A 20,158-nucleotide genomic window follows, 5' to 3' on the forward strand; every position below is an offset into this window, starting at 1 on the left:
TTCTTTTTTCTTTTGTTTTCAGTACTGGGGATTGAACCCAGGGCCTCATGCATGCTAGGCAAACAGTTAACTGCTGAGCTATATCCCCAGCCCCCCAATCTGAGCATTTGAAACTCCATTTCTTTCCTGCTTAACCTAGAAATTTTAATACAGATTCTTAACTTGCCAAGTCTTAAGTCTAAATCATGTATAACTCCCTTAGAATGCTAAGAACTTTACACCAGATATTCCCTTTTCTGTTTTCATGCTGTTGTTGAGAGGTACTTCAGTTCTGTTTTAATTCTATGAGGTATCACCTTATGTAGTCAGTTTTTCTTTAGATTTGCCCAGGGGAGGCTGGCTTAGCATTCCCTCTTGAATCTCCCACTTCCTGTCTTGGATCTTTTCTCTTGATGTTCTGGTGGCAAATTCTTCAAGTTTTGTCTAAAAATGCTATTTCACTTAACCCAGAGAAGACTGGGTGAAGAACTTGTGTCCTGGGACAGTAAAGATCAACTCTGGAGCTAGAGGGGAAATGACGACAGTTGCCAAGGGCGTGGCCAGCGTCACGAGCCAGAGCAACTCCAGAGCAGACCAACTGTTCAGGGCCTTTCTTAGCACGAGGCTCCCTGGTATACCTGCCCTTGCAGTTCAGGCCGAGCACCCACCCAGCACAGCACTCCATGGGCATGCTGTCCTGCTGCTGCCAGCATGGGATTGCCCGGGTGACCCACTCGGATGTGAGAGTTTGAACTCAGCATTATCACCTCACAGGGGTCAAGTGGCTGTTGAGTGGTGGTGAGACCCAGAAACACAGACAGCTCCTGAAGCCCACACTGCCTTTTTGTTGTTTGTGTCATCTCATTACCCTGGCAGGTCATCAGAAGTCACGCTTAATAACAGCTGAAATCACTGGTTTTCAGAGTATCACAGGAAAGATATTACTTTTCTGTGTACGGAGCTCTCAATGGATTAACAGGGACCAGGGGATTTAGTGTCCTGTGGAACTTGCCTGTCCCTGAGCTGATCAAAAATCTCAAAAACAAATCATAACAAAAAGGTTTAGTGTTATCACTTGCAGTGAAGGTAAACTTAAGATACCAGTTGCAGTTAGGAGCAGGGAGACCAAAATGTGGTTGTAAATTAAATGGCCAAATCTTTGTTCATTGGTTAATCTGTTAAATTATTACATTTGACTTAGTGACTAAAAGATGTCTAGCCACAATTCATACTCATGAAATTTTATCCTTCCTCAGGAGAAATTGTAGAACTGCTGATTAACTTTATGGAAGATATATGTGTGTGTGTGTGTGATTTTTATAAGGTGGTCATTAGATGTAGCAATATATCAGAAAATTGCAGTTTCTGATAGCCTGGAATCTGTTAGATAACTAAATTATTAATACAATTTGAGTCCTTAATCAACTTTGTGTTACCATTTTTAAATGTCAGTATGCATTTTTAAAATTTCAGTATGTTTTCTATACATTATATAGAGAGAAATCTCCCATTCTTTTCTACTTTTTATCCTCTGAAATTGAGGATGCACCTTACAATTGATGGGCTACTAAGTTTTATTAAATATGGCAAATAAGGTAATGATTCTGGCTGGGCATGGTGGCACATGTCTGCAATCTCAGTACTTGGGAAGCTGAGGCAGAGGATTGTGAATTCAAAGCCACTGTGTGCTATGTAGAGAGACTCTGTATCAACAAACAAAACAAAGGAAAGAGTGTGATGGCATTTAGCTGTAATCCCAGCTACTCAGGAGGCTCGTGGTTTGAGGCCAGTGTAGGCAAAGTTAGTGTGAGACACTATCTGAAAAAAATAAATAAAAGCAAAAGTGCTGGGGGTGTGGCTCAAGTGGTAGAGCACTAGCTTTTTGAGGCCCTGAGCTCCATCCCCAGTACTGTCAAAAAGATACAAAGCAATGGTTTTGAATTTCTTGATACAGTATTATTAGCATTGCAAACTTTGTTAGTAGTTGCTTTAGGGTCTATAATATGTACTTTCAATTGGTCAGTCTTCCTTCAGCTAACATTCTACTGCTTTCCATGGAGGATGAGACTCTTATAACCATGTACTTTCATTTCTCTTTCCCAGTCTGAGCTGTTTTACTTATTAATCTAAAAACACTTTATCCTGTTTTTTCTTTCAACATAAACAGTAACTCTTTCTTTTTTGGCTTGATCAGTAAGCTTATTGTCTTTATCTGAAAAAAAAATCTTCAAAGAAAATGGTTTGGTTTAGCTCTTAGCAGCAGGTTCTTGCATCAGGTGACACATAGGATCTATAACATTCTGACTCAAGACATGCTTCTGATGCACTTGTGCCTTGAGCTCCGTGCTCTCAGGATCATGACCAGGGAATTGTTGATGGGACTGTGAAGGATAGACAAGTCCCATCTCAGTGTCCCAAAATCTTTATTTGTTGCCATTGTAGTTCTGGCAAGGCCTGCATCCAAGGAGCAAGTGAAGGCACTATGTTGACTGTCAGTGCTCCTTTCCACATTGTGTTCGTCTCTCATCACTGCCACATGGTCTTCATAGATCTTGTCCCTGCCAAGCCTACCGAGAAGCCTGCAGGCCAGCAGCAGACCAGAACAGTAGGCCGCAGCATGGTTTGTTATGCCAACTTTACTACTCTGTTGTGGTTCGTGTGCACGTGCCGCACAGTCAGTCATATCCCCTCCTGTATAGGCATAAGCCATGTGACACAGTGTCTGCATCGCTTATGAACTGCTGTCCGATGAGGGAAAAGCTACCACTTTAAGTACTTTTTTTTTCTTTTGTTTAACTACAGATTTTCATGTGTTGCTTCCCCCCACCCCTCCCCTGCTATCTTAAGGGCTTTAACGTTTCTTATTCTACAGATCTACTAATAATGAATTATTTTAAGATTTTCTTTAAGAAAATGCTTTTGTTTCACTTTCATTTTTTAAAAGATATTTTTCAAGGTGTGGATTTTGTCCTTTTTTTGTCATTTCAGGCAAGAGGATAAATCTGATCTCAGTTGTACCATTCTTTATGTACTTTAATCAAATTACACACCCAAGTCCAAGATGCAGACTTACCCAACCCCGAGTCATCTGTGGGACGCAGATACCTGAGAAAGGCAAGGAGTTGAGCTCAGCTGGTGAATCTGCTCCTGAATCTCACTCTGATAAAGCAGAGGATTTCCTGACTTCTTTCCTTGTTTTCTCCTTAAGAAAACATTTGTTTCCCATCCAGAGTTAGGCCAACACACTGAAACCATTCCTGCTGTTTTGTGACTAATGTGTACTCATTTCCTTTAGCTTTTGTTGCATTATTAAGAATAATCTAAAGTATCCAACCTGTCTGATGACTTTGCAAATGAAGAACTGGGCCTGATGGGCCTTTCTCTGATCGACACATCCAGCCAACTCCAGGGATTCCACTGCCAGACCAGGAATCTGCAGTTACTTTACTGCTTTTTATTTTAAGCAGCTTTATTGAAGTTGGAAGAAAACTTTACATCTTAGCCCTTCTGTGTGTTTGTGTAACTACATCTGTATATTAAGACTTTCAATGGAAAAAAAAAAAACTGCTTGATTTCTTGAGGGGGAAGAAATTAATCCACCATGACACTTTTTATTCTTCCCTAACAAGATCCAGGCAAAAGTAGATAATTTGAGTCTCTGAATCCAAACCTTACTGTTTGCTGTCATTGGGCAGACTGGTGGCTTGCAGGGAAAGGTCTAGATAATTAATAATTAGATAATTAGGGTATTTTCTCTGAACACCGCTCATAGCATCCATTTTTCATTGGCACTTGCATGCGTGAGACTGCCTATGCATCAGCACACTTGTGGTTGCACTGTTTCTTTGGATGCAGGGAGCTCCTGATAGGGCTTCACTAAACAGCTGCTGTAACAGCTCAGTGTTGGCACTCACTGTGCATCCTGGGTGTCTAGAGAAAGAAAAGACGGCAAGATACTGAAATGACAGAGCTGTGCAGGATGGCCCGAAATACTTGATCACATTCTTCTACAACTTTTATTGACACTGTCTTCTTGCTCCTCTTTTTGTTTTGCTGGTGCTGGGCATTAAGCCAGGAGCTTGCTCTGCTGAATGTGCACTGTGCCTCTGAGCTATATCCCAGCCCTGAGTTAGTCTCATGTGCCAAGGACTATCCCATTATTTCCTGCTAATGCTTTTGCCACACGCCCTAAAGTATGCTGTGAGGCATGCTCTGGCTACTTAGTACTGAAACTTCTTTGTTACTTTCCTTATGAAAAATTTCAAACTTAGTGTGTAAAATGGATAAAGAGTCACACACCCACCCACCAAATAGATTTAACCATTGCTATTTTGATCAACTCTTTTCTTTTGCTAAAGTTTTCCAAAGTAAAATACAGATACAATAGCATTACACTCCAGAATAATTCAGTATGAATCTAGACAATAAGACAATTTATCACCTCACAGCACCATTATACCACCTTAGACATTTTCTTTCTTTTAGAAAGTTGGGACTACTGGTCACATATGTGGTCGGCATAGGAAAAGGTAGGCATTACTGGAAGAGCGAAGGTAGGGAAATCCATGACAGCTTCCCGCTGAAGGAACTTTACAGCCTGAGGAGTTAAGTCAGTCTGGTGTTTAGGGTCCCCTTCTTAGTCCTCACTCTATGCTACCAGCAACCCTGCTCATCCGTAGGTCAGTTTTCTCACAAGAGGCACAGTGTCCGAACATGATTGAGTACAGCTCTTTCGAATGCTTGTTTTCATATATCTACGTTGAAGAAGAACTCAGAATTAAAAAAGATTTCTCAGGAGGTCACTGTTGGGAACCCAGTCTATGTGGTTGATAGACTTGAATCTTCAGGGTCATTTGCTATACTAATAGGACAGTGTCATCTTGCTCTCTGCTTTCACCTAGGCATGGTGGTACACACCTGTAATTCCTGCACTTGGGTTGCTCAGGCAGGGAGAATCATGTTTAAGGCCAGCCTGTGGTACATAGCAAGACCCTGTCTGAAACATTCAAACAAGCAAACAAAAAACTTTAAAACAACAACAAAAACTCAAAACAAAAACCCAGAAACAAAACACCAGAACAAGAAATAATCTCTATTTGAAGAAAAGATCATTTGTTCTAAGAGTAATAGCTTTGAATGGTCAAGAGCTATGTGCTTATGATGTTTTATTTGATCTGTCTGGGCATTTGACCTTGCTGGTTGACCCATTGGTTTTAGAGGTGTCTCCATCTCCTACTTCTTGCCCGGTCTCTTGATCTCTAGGTCTCTGTGTGTCTTCTTGAATGCTAAGTTGGTAGACATTTGTTCCACCTCTGCCAGTTAGTCCAGGCCAAGGCCTGAGCCAGACTGGGCCTAGGGGACTTGAGGAGACACCTAAGGGTCCTGGGGAGAAGCTTGAGAGAGCCCAGGAGTAAGGAAGTGTGCAGCCTTAGCTGCTGCAGAAGCCTCTGGGAGGAAAGGAAACAGCTTTAGGATGAAGCTGGCACTGTGTAAGGCAGAAGGGAAGGACTAGGTCCTCAATGACATTGGGGAAGTACTAGACTTGCCCAAAGCATTCTGTGTGACTTGTTGGATCTCAGTTCATCCTACTTGTATTTTATTGGGCATCTTGGATGTGTATATTCATATCTTTCATCAGATTTGGAGCATTTCATCCATTTCTTCACAGAACCTCTCCCAAGGGAAGATCATCAATCTTTCTTGGCCTCCATTTTCTGTTACAGAATGGGGATAATAATGGCCATTCTCAAAGTAATTTGGGGGGACTTAATTAAGAGGTCCTGCTAAAAATATGTATCCCATCTAACTCAGCAAATGATGGTTCTTCCTCATTAGTTGCTCAACATAGAGGATTGCATAAGGAAATTGCTAATATGGGGGCTGGGGGCATGGATCATATGGTAGAGCTGCCTACCTAGTAAGCCTGAGGCCCTGAGTTCAAACCCCAGTACTAGCAATAAAAAATATTTGCTAATGTGGAATTTAAGGAAGCAGGACATTAGAAATGTCCTGGGAGCTCTGACTGTAGCAGGATGGCAACTCACATTTCTCTTCTGGGGGCTGTGGGTATGCTGGTCAGGGCCCCCATGTCAGAATCTGAAGACTTACAACTGGTTGGTCAGATGGTGCTGAAATCCGCCCTCCCCCCCCCGCCCCCAGTCAGGGCAGTTCGGTAAAGGAGGTCAGCATGCCTGGTTTTGGCAGGATACCTGTACCCTCAGATGGGCTTTGTGTCCCCCGGTGTGTTTTACTCTCTAGAGCTAAGCAAATGGCCTTGTGTGCAGCAAGGTGGAGAGGAGGGTCATAGCTTTACTTTACACACAGCCTGAGGCCAGACCCTAGCTTCAGCCTCCTCATCATTGCCAAAGCAGAGTTGAACTGCTTGATTTTTCTTTCTTCTTTCAGTGCCTGAAGACCTCTCAATAGAAGAGAGGGAAGAACTTTTGGACATTCGTCGAAGAAAAAAGGAACTTATTGATGACATTGAGGTAAAAACAAACAAAAGTTCTTGCTTTTGGGTGAAATAGTGAATAGAATAGCTTCAGGAAACTGTAAAATGTTATTTCCTATGTGTATAGGAACCACATAAAGAGACAAAGCCAAGACTGTCAGCACCAGACAGTTTAGAGTCTGGAGTAGAAGTCAAGACGATGGGCCCATTACTCAAAGACTGAGCTGCCTCTCCGACTTGTGAGTAGCAGGTTTAGACAGCAGCAGCCTGCAGCACATGGCCTTCCACACCTGCTTGTGTGCAACGTCCCGGGTACCGAGAATGTGGTCTGTCACATATCTGCACCCAAATAGCCTTTGAACATACGGACAGGCATACACCGTCCCAGCTGTGTGCCATATGCCTGCTAGGTAGTAGGGACAGAGCAGCAAACTAAACAAAGATGAATAAAACAGACAAAAATACATTTCCCTTCCCACATTTGTTGGATACTTTACCCAGAGTACAGGGCAGTGGGATCCCCAGGAGAGGCAAATGAATAAAGCCACAGTTTCACAGCTGGGCTATCTGTGATTGTTACAAAAACCCTGCAGAAAGCCTCCCAGCTCCTTCATTGGGAAAGTCAGTCCTGTGCCTCTTCTTTGAGAAGCTTCCTAGTCACTGTCATTGCCAAAATAAATGTGGCCTCACAGGCCACTCACTGTCCCAGACAATGACTCCTTTCTAGTAACTGGATTTTTGAATCTGAATTTCTTGGCACATAATAATAAGGTTCTGAATAAAAATTTTTTTTTGAAAGGTAATTCATGGACATTTTCATTTTAAGGTTACACTTCATTCTTGGAAATATCCTGTCACCCAGAATAAGTCCTATGACTGAATAAGAAGAACACGTACTATTAGACACTAGTGATCATACTGCCAAGTTACTATGGAACCTTCATCTAACTGTGACTGCCTCCTTCCGCAGTGAGAATGCTAAGTCCCGCGAGGCCAAGATGCTGCCAAGGGGACTCAGCCAGTAGGGGCCACAACTGTCTGTCCCCTCTGTTTCTGTTGTGTCTGTGTTGGTGATGGGTCCCTGAGGCCTCACCCCTCACTAAGTGACAGGAATCATCCTGGGACTGCTCACTGGTGAACCTGCTGCCAGCCGAAATGCATCTGAGCTTCAGCTTCCCTGGTCTCCCAAGAAAGTGGGCGACCCTGGAGGAGAAGGCAGGCGACCTGTGCCCAGTAGTGTGGGATGGCTGTAGTTAAGTGAGCTAAGGGCCTGTTGCTTTCTTTTGGCTGGTTTCATCTTCTTACACTTCTCAATACTCTCTTGTGTCCCTTGGCTGACCTTGAACTCTTGATCCTCCTGCCTCTACCTCCCGAGTGCTGAGATTGCAAGCAGATGCTACCACACCTGGCATCTGTGTTCCTTCTTGATTTTATACACAAGTTCCAGAGTCTGCCTAATGGGCCCTGTGATGCAGTCTGAAGAGAGGCAGGCAGATTGTTTGGTTTTCTGTAAACTGTCCTGATACAGGTGCTTGTTTCTGGCTCTCTGGTGCTCACATGAGCCCTTGAGGAAGATGTGCCTGGAAGGCGAAAACATCTGAGTCTAGGAGGAGGAAGGTTAAGACACTCTGTGACCCCACATTCCTTCTTTTTTGACAGAGGCTGAAATATGAAATTGCAGAAGTGATGACAGAGATCGACAACCTAACTTCTGTGGAAGAGAGGTAAATGGTTCCGGCAGGCACCTTCAAGTCACTGGGGCTCTTTGTGCCTCGCCGCCTCTAGCAGTGCTGACCACCTACTGACTGCAGCAGGGGAGTGGGCTGCGTGAGAAGTGGGGGCTTTGGAATTCATCTTCTTTCCTTCACTTCTTCCACTCTCTGTGGAGGTGGAGGCTACTTCTCTGGAGGTCACTTCCTGCCCCCCCACTTTCTCTAAGTCCTTGTCTGCCTTTGTAGGTTCAAGAATAAGCACAAGCACTTGGAATTACTACCCAGCCACAACCTTTCTGTATCATGAGGAGCTGTGCTTTTTATTTAAAAGTAACTGTTAACCGGGCATGGTGGTATACACCTGTAATCCCAGAATTCAGGAGGCTGAGACAGGAGGGTCTTGAGTTTGAGGCTAGCCTGGGCTAGCTATGAAGACTCTGTATCAAAAAAAAAAAATCTGTTTTGTCATTAGCTTTTTCTGCAGGAGAATATCTCAGACAATCACACGTGGAGTAGAATGGAAGCAGCTCCTCCAGCACCTGTGCTTTTTCTTTCCTGAGTCGTCATGAGAGGGAAAGTGTGCTAAGGGCTATGACTCTGCTGTGCTGTGTGAGACACTGCACTCCGTGAAAATATACCCACTAATGATTTTTTAATTATTTCAAATGCTTAGCAAAACTACTCAGAGGAACAAACAAATAGCCATGGGAAGAAAGAAATTCAACATGGACCCCAAAAAGGTAAGTCCTCCCAGTTTTCCAGCATGCAAGTGATCGGTGGATTGTAGCCATCACCCTTTGGACAAAGGTGATCCTGTCACTCCACTAAAAAGGTGGAGCTGATGTTACATTTTATCCCACGGGGGCTGCTCACAAGTAGGGTAAGCTAGAAGCATCCTGCTGAGCTGGCTCCTGGGCCCAGAGGCCTGTCTTGCAGTGTGTGGCTGTGAGTGAGGACATGGCCCCAGAGGAGTCCTGGGCATGGTTTCTGGACACAGTGAGTGCAGACGCCCTAGTCACCCTTGTGACGTCTGCTCGCCTCATCCGAGGAGGTTGGGGGTTAGTCAGGCTGTCATGAATCGTTCAGCAGGCTTCATTTTGTGTCCTTCTGTACCCTAAAGATTTTTTACATTAATTTCTGGTCCTCTCCAGTGACTTGTTTAATTGTGTGGTTAATGGAGCAGAGGGCACATTTAGTCTGCCTGTGGCCTTTTCCTGGAAAATGATCAGATTTGATGGTGTAGGTTTGGTTATGGCACTTAGTCACCTTAGGGGCCTAAACAACAGATGACTTTTTTTTTTCCTCACAGTTCTGGAGGCTGTGAGCCCAAGATTGGGTGCCAGCATGGCTGGGCTCTGGTGAGGGCCTCATCCCTGGTACAGACAGCTGCCCTATTGCTGAGTCCTCCCATGGCTTGGGGCAGGGAGTGAGCTGACTCTAAGGTCTCTCTCCTCAAAGGCCATGAGTCCACCTCAGACCAAGGGCCATTCCCAACGACCTCATCTATCCCTAATTGTCTCCAAAGGCCCTACCTCCAAAAACTAACATGAATTTTAGTCCATACCACAGCAGATAATCTCACATGCAAGTGACAAGTACATCTCCCCATCCACCCACTTAGTCATGCAAGATTGCAAGACATAACAATCCCGTCAGAGTGAGTAAAGTCCCTCAGGCTAAGGGAACTTGTAAGTCTCCGTGATAACACTGTAAGCAAGGAGCTCTGGTTTGTTCAGGTACATTAACGTCTAGAAGTAGCACTTGGCTTAAAAATAAATAAAGGTTTGATTAGATCACAGATACTGAAAATACTACTGCCTTGCCCTTTTATTCCCAGTGTCCTAGAAATGCCTTAATGATAAAACACACAAATCTATAGCAAGCAGGAGTTTACTCTGTGGACCAGAAACTGAGGAATCCCTGCAAGAAAGAAGATAAATGGAATAGTTGCAGGCAGAATCACGCCCAGGTGACACACAAGAAAGAGCTGTTGCAGGAAGTGAGGGCAGACGAGGGTCCACTGCTGCAGGAGGCAGATGTGGATTGGGACTTGTAGACTGTCCACCAAGCAAGAGGGAAGGACTGCGTGGTCATGAAAACAGTGGTGATGGTTGTGGGGGGGGCGGTGGCACGGGGAGACAGTGTTCTGGTGCTGGCAGCACGAAGGAGGGGAAATGTCCATTCTCTGAGGCCAGCTATGGGCACAGTCCCCACCCCCCAATGCTGCTCTGCCACATGTCTGGAGGGGACTGCAGTAAAAGTCAGAAATAGCATCCAGGTGCCACCAGTGACTTTGAAAGGCAGACACCAAGCCAAGGACCACCAAGCACTGGAGGAAACCAGCACCTGAAAGGAGCGTGAAATGCACAAACAGAAAAACTGACAGGGAGGAAACAATGGGAGGAAGTTTCCAAACATAAGGTATTTGTAGATATTATAAATATCACCAAAGAGAATTGATAAGGCGTGCCTCATCCATGATACAAAAATGCAGTGTTGTGAGAAAGAACACTGGAAATAAATGGGAGTTCACATGATAATGTAGATACTGGGGTGAGGACACAGAAGGTGACTGAAGAGTGGGTTTGTGGGCTATAGAGTCGTAGTTCTCACCACAGTTCTGCCCAGAAATAAAGACATGAAGATGGATCCAACAGCCAAGGTTTGTCCAATACAAATCCCAAAGAAGAGAGTTGACAATGCAGAGCAGGAAGTATTTTAAGAAAATTTTAGAACTAGGCTAAAGTAAAATTCTTCAGCTTCATAGGCCCCACTAAATGCCAAACAGCATGAAGTGTTAAGACAATGCAGCTTTGCTGTATAAATATCATCTAACTTGTCTGTAGAGAGTCATTGAGCTTTCCAGGAAGGAGAGACCAGGGTACTTAAGAAGAAAAGAGCTCATTACTAGGAAATGCTGGCCCAAAGACAGTAGGAAATCAGTGTCTTCCAAGTTAATCACCAGTACTCCTTCTGATTCTAGTACTTTTTGTTTGTTTTGGTGGTATTAGGATTTGAACTCGGGGCCTCTTGCTTGCTAGGCAGATGCTACACCAACTGATCCTAAACGAGAAATTAATCTACAGGATTAAAAAGATATGAAAAGCTGGGTGTGGGGCCTCATGTGATGGCACACATCTTTAATCCCATCTTCTTGGGAGGTGAAAATGGGAAAATTGCAGTTTGAGGCCAGCCCAGACAAATGTTAGTGAACCCTTGTCTCAAAAATAAGTCAGGCATGATGGCTCATGCGTGTAATCCTAGCTACTCCAGAAGCAGAGATAGGATGACTGAAGTCCAAAGCTAGCCTGGGCAGTTAGCAGGAGATTGCTAACTGAGATCTGAGAAGCAAACTAAAAGCAAAAGGATTGAGGGCATGGCTGAAGTGGCAGAGGTCTTGCCTCACAAGTGTGAGGTCCTGAATCTGGTGCTTAGTATTGAAGGGAAAAAATTAATAAAGTCAACGTGGTGTATACCTGTAGTCCCAGTCCTCGGGAGGTTGAGGCAGGAGGATTGAGATCAAGACCAACCTTGAGAGACAGTTTTCTAAAAAAACAACAAAAAGTTTGCAGAGAAACCAGCAAAACTTATGATTAAATCTAAATGAGAACTGATTGTTTAAAATGTATTTTTTTTGAGTCCCAGATTATCTGTGTACATAAATAGCAGGGGAGAAAAGATGGAAGTGAAAGGCAGCTAAGGATGATAGGTAAACGTGAATGTAAACACTTTTCAATCCTCAAAGCAACCCCTTGAGATTGGAACAAGATAGGGCCTGTAAATGATTCGGAGAACTGGTTGGAGAAAGCTTGAATATTTTAAAATATTAATTTTTTCTAATGAGCCGGGTGCCAGCAGCTCATGCCTGCAATCTTAGCTACTTGGGAGGCTAAGATTGGGAGGATTGTGGTTTGAGGCCAGCTGGACAAATATTTCTCAAGACCCCATATCCAAAATAACCAGAGCAAAAAGGGGTGGAGTCTGCCTGACTTGAGTGGTAGAGCGCCTGCTTTGCAAGTGGGACTCCCCAAGTTCAAACCCTGGTTCTACCAAAATCACCACCAACAAAGACCCCAGATGGACTGTGAGCATGTGTGGAACCCTGGGCTTGACCTGGGAATTGAGCTGTGAAGCCTCTCTGGGTTTGCAGAAAAGCCTCCTGGCAAATGGACCATAGAGTTCCCTGTTCCCCTCACTAGCCTCACCAACATGGGTTTTGAAACCAGCTCTGGAGCTGGGCTAAAGGTAAAGGTTTGCCTACAGCAGCTCATGAGGCATTGCATCTGGTTTGGACCCAGGTAGCTACTGTCAGCTGTGTTCTGTAGGCCCTTAAGGTGGACATGAGTTCTGACTAGTGCATGCTCAGTGGTAGTGTGTCAGTTTTAGCCTCAGGTGGTGGGGGAAAAAGCAAGCTCAAGGGAGGTTTATCTTCTTGCATAGCTGCTATGGTATGGCAGGAGCAGTGTGCCCATGTCATTTCAGTCTTTCTCTCAACTGAGGGCTGCTGTGGCTGCGGGTCATCACATCTATTTCAAGGCAGGAAAGAGGAGGCACAGCAGTGAAGGTGATCTCTACAGGCTTACTTATGTCTGTTTAGCCAGATCTGGGTCACCAAGTCATCTCGAGTTCTAAAGGAAGCTGGGAAAGTGATTATGTGGGGTAGGCTGGCAGGGAAAGGGGATGGAGTCAGGTACCGGGTTGTCCAACCTACAGCATCTCTTCCCAGACACAAAACCTATCATTTTCCTATGCTAGAGAAATCTGATGATATTGCTATGTCTGCCCTGATCACCTCTGAGAACACCAACAGCAGCTTGTTCATTCACACATTTATTTGTCTTTGACCTGTAAATTGCTGGGAGGTACTTTTCTGCGATGGGTAAACACAGTGTGGTATTGTGAAGATCAAATGGTGTGGCTTCGTGGGCCTCTCTGGTATCTTTGCTGTGTTCAAACCAGTCACGTGATTATGCAACGTGTATTTCTGTCTTTGGAAATTCCTCCTAACCAGTGCTTCCTGTGTCCCATTATTCCTCAGGGAATCCAGTTCCTAATAGAGAATGACCTGCTACAGAGCTCCCCAGAAGACGTCGCCCAGTTCCTCTACAAAGGAGAAGGCCTAAATAAGACCGTCATTGGGGACTACCTGGGCGAGAGGTAAGCAGGGGCTCTCAGGATCGAGAGCAGGATCAGAGCGTTTGCTATCACTACTGCTGTCAACATGGTGCTGGCACTGCTAGCCAGGAGAGACAAGCAAGAAAGTGAAGATAGGTCCAAATTGCAAAAGAAGTAATAAAACTCTCTCCCTGGACAAGGTAACATGGTCCATTGTCTTCAGAAAATCCTAAGGAATCACTGAAAAACTCAGCACTAATAAGCAAGGGTAGTAAGATTGCAGGATACAAGATGTGTAAAACTCAGTGACATTTCTATACAGTAGCAATGAGCAAGCTGAAAAGAATATTGAGAGAATGGCTCCATTTATACTAGCATTAAAAAGAATAAAATATTACAAATAAACTTGACAAAAGAAGTGCAAAAGTTTTACTCTGAAAACTGAAGCATTAGAAAAAATGAAAAGATCCAAATAAGTGGAAAGCCATCCCATGTTCATGAATTGGAAAACTTAGTATTGCTAAACAGCAGTACCCTCCAACATTGGTCTACAAACTTGATGCACCCTGTCAAAATCCCAGCTGACTTCTTGGCAGGAATTGGCAAGCTCATCCTAAAGTTCTTAGGGAACTTCAAGGGACCAAGAATAGCCACAGTCCTGAAAAAGAGCTGAGAGCTCACGATTTCTGATGACAAAACAGACTCTCACTGTGCTCATTGAGACTCATCTCAGTACTGACAAACTGATTGACATATACAAGGTCCCAAGAGTAGAACTGTGAATCCAGAAATAAACCCTCATGTTTATTGCCAAATGATTCTCAACAAATGCTCTAAAACACTTCAGTGGGACAAGAGTAGTTTTTTTCTCAGTGGATGGCACAGAGACAAGTGGATATCCACATGCAAGAGGATGTCCTCGTGTCCTTCACGGAACACAAAGATCCAATAGATCAAAGACCTCAGTGTGTAAAGCACTTAGAAAACCTGGAGGCGAATCCTCGTGATCTTGAAGACCCAATTCCAAATGCACAAGCAACAAAAGAATACAGTAAGTACGTATCATGAAAATTAAATACTTTTGTGCTTCACACAGAACCACCAAGAAAAGTGAAGTAACAGTCCTCCTGAACAAGAGAAAAATACTGTAAATCATATATAAATCTGATAAGGACATATCTGGACTATATAAAGAAGTCTCACAGTTGACAAACTGTAATGCAAAAATCCTAAAGGCTCTGAAATCTGAAACTTTTGGAGCATCAACATGGCACTCAAAAATTTTGGATTTTGGAGCATTTTGGGTTTTCAGATTAGGGATGCTCAGCCTGTGTTAGAATCCACAGGGAGTGTAGAGAGAGAAGAGGAGGAGTCTGCCCTGGGCTGGGGCAGAGGGCCCAGTTGAAGGGGACAGAGAGATGATGGGGCCACCCCTTCATTCACTCTGCCTACCTTATACCTTGGGGTGCTTTGTACTGGCTCAAACTGGACAGCTTCTGAGCCCAAATGGGGCCATCTTCCCCCCAGGTGAAAGTGTTCACACTGGAGCCCTCTGCAGAGCTCAGGTGCATTCCCCACCACCTACACCATGAGGCTCCAGGAACTCTTGTGGTGATGGGATTTTTCCTTTAATGCTGCCTTTGGGACCAGCCAGCCACCCTGAGGTGGTGGTGGCTGATGTGGTCACTGGCCTGCTTCTTGCCGTGGCCCTAACCAGGCTGCCACTGCCACTCCTCCCACAGTCAGCCACCCATGATGGTTCATGTGTACAGGCACACCCACACACCCCACCCCACGTGTCCTGTACTTTATAGTGTGTACTATGTCAATTTAACAGAATCAGCTATAGATAGTACAGTGTTAGATTATCTCCAGGGACAGAACCTTGCGTGGTCACTGCCACCTTGTGGAGAATCATCAGGACCCCAGGAGCCTCAGAGACAGCAGTGCCACACCTCCCACTTGCACATTCCAAAGGGGAGATGGGGAGAAGTTGGGGCACACAATTGGTGCCCAGGCCCTGCTCTGACCTTCCCCCTGTTCACCTTACAACCTCTGCCAGATGGGGGACATACCCTGTGGCAGACACGACTCAGTCATGGCACTGCTGTCGCATGACCTTGCTATTGCTGGCCCTGGTGTTCATACAGTCGTGAGCTCCCTCCAGGAGTGAGCATGCTGGTTTTCAGGCCAGGCCTTGTCTGATCCCCCATGGATGGCAGAGTCCCAGCTGGGTCCTGAGAGATGTAAGTATTTGACTACAGAGTTCCAGCCTGTGTGAGTTCCAAAGCTCAGCCACTGTCATGCAGCCTGTGTCAGGTGCCAGCCCTGCAGGGGCCAGGTGAGCCCTGGCCTTGTGCTGCTCAGGGCGTCCTCAGTGACCAGGCCTGTAGTGTAGCCTATGGGTAAAATCCAACAAAGCACATCCTTACATCATTTTACTTTTGGTTGTCATTTAAAAAAATTTTACACCTACTGTATTCTTATGTTGAGTTTAGTTTTTAAAAGCCAATACAAGGTATCATTTACAAACTTCTCTTACTCAGCCCAATATATACACCGAATAGTTTATGATCTTGAGCAAGTTGCTTTACTTCTCTGAGCTTCAAGAGCCCCCATTTGGCTGGGTGCCCATGGGCTCCTGCCCATAATCCCAGCTACTCAGGAGGCAGAGATCAGGAGGATCAAGGTTTAAGGCCAGCCAGAGCAAATAGCTTGAGAGACCCTATCTTGAAAATACCCAATACATAAAAGGGCTGGAGGAGTGGCTCAAGTGGTAGAGTGCTTGCTAAGCAAGCTTGAAGCCCTGAGTTCAAACTCCAGTACCACCAAAAAAAAAAAAAATTGTGGCTGGGGTGTGGCTCAAAAGGTAGGGTGCTTGTGCAAAGCCCGGGGTTCAATCCCCAGTGCCACCAAAAAAAAAAAAATACCCTGTGAGATGGGAGTGATAATAGGGCCTTGCTTCGGGGTCATTTTGAAAGTTGCAGGGTATACACTGAGCACTAGGCAGGCCTTGTAACGTGACATTGGCTGCACTTGTCGTCCTTTGGAGGTTCATGATATCTGTTTCCTGACACCTATGATTACGAATCACATTCCTAATTTCCTGTTGGTTGTTCTTTGCATTAAGTCTGAAAACAGCCAGATTTGGTAGGGCATACCTGTAATCCCAGCACCCCGAAGGCTAAGGCAGGAGGCTCATGAATTCGAGGCCAGCCTAGGTTACATAGTAAGAGCCTATCTCAAAAAAACAAAACAAAAGCAAAGTCTGAAAACAAACTCGTAGTGAAGAAAATCATAATTTGTAGTTATACAAAATTAAAACTGCAAAAGCGTACCGTATGTGTCTTCCTTTCAGAGAGGTTGAGATGGTGTGTGTTAGCCTTGACCCTTATTTCTGCTCTTTCCTAGGGATGAATTCAATATCAAAGTTCTTCAGGCTTTTGTTGAACTCCATGAGTTTGCTGACCTCAACCTCGTACAGGCCTTAAGGTGAGCATCAGGCATAGAGACGCTAGGGAGGCCCAGTGGCAGGTGCCTCTGAGGAAGCTTGCAAGTCCCGCAGCCCTGGCACCTGGTCCCGTGCTTGCCCTCCTGCTGGAGGACACTCAGTAGCCCTGGGCAGGAATTGAGGCATGCTCGCAGAGACAGACATCCCTTTCCTCCTGTGACCACCATTCTGCATCTCAATCACTATTGCTTTGCTGTCCACCATTTGGGGTGATGCCCAGCGGTTATGTGTGGGCTTTCCCACATCGGTGTGACCTCCATGCCATCCTGGCCTACTTCCCACTAGATTTGACCTCAAGCACCAAGAGCATGGGTGCCAGGAGTATGTGCAGCTCCTGCCATAAGACGCCACCCTCTAACCTCAGTTTCACTGAGAAATCCAGTGTCACCATACATCATCTAGAGTGAGCTCTTGCTCTCCCTCATGCCGCCCTGTTACGGTGTTCACACTGTGCTCCCTGAACACACACTCAAGCTGCTAGTCCTGGCATCCTGGTTGAGTGGCATGGCATGTCACTGGGGCTGAGTCTTGACCCTGAGCCACTGCCCGGCACGGGAGCCACCCCCGCCTGTTCTGGGCCGAGTGTGCTTTAGCCATGTCTTATCTAGTCGTATGCTCAGACTCTCTTCTACACTCTGTGCTGGTTTATGTGGCCTGTTTCTTGGTGGCCCTGCTTCAGCTGCAGACTGAAGTGCTGGCAGCCTCGGTGTAACCATCAGGACATGGTGCTCAGCAGCTGAGCGTGGATTGAACAGCATAGTGACAGTTAGTGAGTTGCACAGTTGACAAGCCTGAGTCACATTTTTGTATGTCCAAAGAAAGATGCAGTCCTGGCGAGCCTAGCAGGTATGTCCACGGCACAACCATCACCTGTGTTTCTCTTTCTTTTGTTCAGCAGTCTCTGGCCCAGGGTCAAAGAGGTTCCTAATGTAACACATGAGTCAAATCCTAGCACAGCTCCCCCAGACCAGGTGGAGAGTGGCCACCTAAGTTTTGCTCCAGTGGTGCTTGGGCTCTGCCTGGCCTGGAGCACCTGTTGACCCTCTGCCCCTGGGCCTGTCCCGAAGTGTGGAGGGCAGAGCTCAGGGGACAGTGCTGTTGCTAGGACGGCTCCACAGAGTTCCACAGTGTGCAAAGGAGGAGGAAACAGGTATTTGTGACAAACTGTTTCATAGTTTGTCAGAAGGAGCTGGTTGCTGTGGAAACAAGGAAGAAGTTTGGGCCTGGGGTCCTCGGGCTAGTGGGTGCTCTGGTGGTGATGCAGCAGTGGAGACCAGGCCCCTGGTGGGAGATGTGGTATCCTGTGGCCTGAGGAGCTGCTGAGGATTTTGGCTTCCACTCTGAGGGAAGCAGTTAGGGTATTTAACTGACCTAGGCCCCTCTTGCTATGCAGAGGTCTGCAGGGCAGCTTACCAGCATGGGACAGAGGGGGACAGTCAGACCTGAGAACAAGGACTGGGTATGGGCAAGTCTGAAGCTGTCAAAGCAAGTGTGCCAGAAGTCCCAGAGCACAGGGTGGGGTGAGGAGGTGGCAGCAGCCCACAGGGAGCACCACATTTACAGCCTACAGAGCAAGAGGAAAGCAGTGACCTCCCCTGCTGATGGCTATCCAGAAGCTCAGTCTGCAGGTCTGACCTCAGCCCTCATCCTGTGATGAAGCCTCTATCATCAGACACCCCTGAGCAGCTGGTTTGAGGCCTGGCTGACCTTGGGGACTGCAGGGAGCAGGACAATGCAGCTCTGCCCTCACTGTTCTAGCAGATAGATCACAGATGGTTGTGGGTGCCATATAGCCCAGCAAAACAAAGCATAGTGTTGGTCAAGGTTGCAATTTCAGGTAGGGAGGTCAGGGGAGACCTTGTGGGGAGGGGACATCTGAGGACAGGAGCATCTGTGTGCTTGGACCTGGTCACTACTGAAGGAGTGTGTCTGCACCAGCAAGGCCACCACAGACCCTGGCCGTGGCCATGGTCTGGAAGGTGTGGATGGGCTCTGGACGCTGGCTGTCCTGGCTCTGGCCTTGCCCTGTAAGGTGGGCATCCTGAGAGGAGGACATGGGCCCATTTGTCTGTTGGGACTGTGGAGCATGGGAACGTGGCAAGGGTCTGTGACCACAGGGCAGGTGCAGCTGGTAGCATAGGGGCAGCTGGTGCTGGGGTCCTGGATACTTTTAAGTAGAGGTGACAGATTTTGATGAAGAATTGGTTGTAGTTGCAAAACCTGGGATCAGTCCATGAGCCTGTCTTCAGTTGTCGAGTGGAGGCCACCCTTCATCCTCTGCTGGGCAGGAGACCAGGCTGGAGAGGCACTGTCCTTGCTGAGGTGTGCAGGGCACGGCTGGCCTTTGGGCCTGGTGGGTCCACCCTATGCATGGTGCTGGATGAGCTGTCCGTGTTTCTACAGGCAGTTCCTGTGGAGCTTCCGGCTGCCCGGAGAAGCCCAGAAGATCGACCGTATGATGGAGGCCTTTGCATCGCGCTACTGCCTGTGCAACCCTGGGGTCTTCCAGTCTACAGGTCAGCGGCTGGCTGGGCAGCATGCCCATGCCTGCGTGGGTTTCCCATGGGCCCCGCTCCCCGTGGGGCTGCTGAGCCTCCACTGTCCTGGCTGTTGCAGACACGTGCTACGTGCTGTCCTTCGCCATCATCATGCTGAACACCAGTCTGCACAACCACAATGTGCGTGACAAGCCCACTGCCGAGCGCTTCGTCGCCATGAACCGGGGCCTCAACGAGGGCGGAGACCTCCCCGAGGAGCTACTGAGGGTGAGTCTGGGCTGCAGTAGCCTCCACGCTGGCCTCCAGCCCGTTCTAACTGTTGCATTTATCAGATCCTTTGGAGTTGTATCTTAAACACGTCTCCGAACACCTCTTTGCTTCCCTGCTCCTATATATTCTGTGCTTATTTCTGCACAGGAGGGAAGTAAAGAGGCCAGCCGCTTCTCTGTTTGAACCTGACTTTGCTGCTGTTTCTCCCAACAGAACTTGTATGAAAGCATTAAGAATGAACCCTTTAAGATCCCAGAGGACGATGGGAATGACTTGACACACACCTTCTTCAACCCGGACCGGGAAGGCTGGCTCCTGAAGCTGGGTGAGCCTGGCTGTGCAGGGCCCATGCTTACATCCCCAGCCCACGGCAGCAGCTCCCGCAGGGTTCCTTCCCAGCTCTTGTAGAGAAGGTCCCTAAGTGCAAAGCAGAAATGTTAAAAAGAAAACACAGTTAAGCCAGAGTTTGCTGTTGGCAGCCACACATTCCCCCTGCTGGTGGCTGTGACCCTGAGTCCTGGCCCTCAGAGCCAGGCCACGCTTGCAGCACCACGGCAGAGACTGCACAACCAGTCCCAGAAAACTGCCGAGTTAGTGTCCACGTAAATCAGGGCAATTCTCT

At 46.6% G+C, this 20,158-nt stretch overlaps 1 protein-coding gene across 2 annotated transcripts in view; it reads left to right on the forward strand.

Moving 5' to 3' along the window:
- Nucleotides 1-20,158, forward strand: part of Cyth3 (cytohesin 3) — an 80,082-nt gene that overhangs the window by 52,776 nt on the left and 7,148 nt on the right. Inside the window, exons 2-9 of one of the 2 annotated variants that reach the window (XM_020173888.2) lie at nt 6,385-6,467; nt 8,090-8,154; nt 8,816-8,882; nt 13,181-13,299; nt 16,669-16,749; nt 19,172-19,284; nt 19,385-19,533; nt 19,750-19,861. In XM_020173888.2, coding sequence (XP_020029477.1) covers nt 6,385-6,467; nt 8,090-8,154; nt 8,816-8,882; nt 13,181-13,299; nt 16,669-16,749; nt 19,172-19,284; nt 19,385-19,533; nt 19,750-19,861 — 789 coding nt within the window. The other variant, XM_074075511.1, reaches the window with a different exon arrangement.

Source organism: Castor canadensis, chromosome 6 (genome assembly GCF_047511655.1).
Source record: "Castor canadensis chromosome 6, mCasCan1.hap1v2, whole genome shotgun sequence".
Taxonomy (NCBI): domain Eukaryota; kingdom Metazoa; phylum Chordata; class Mammalia; order Rodentia; family Castoridae; genus Castor; species Castor canadensis.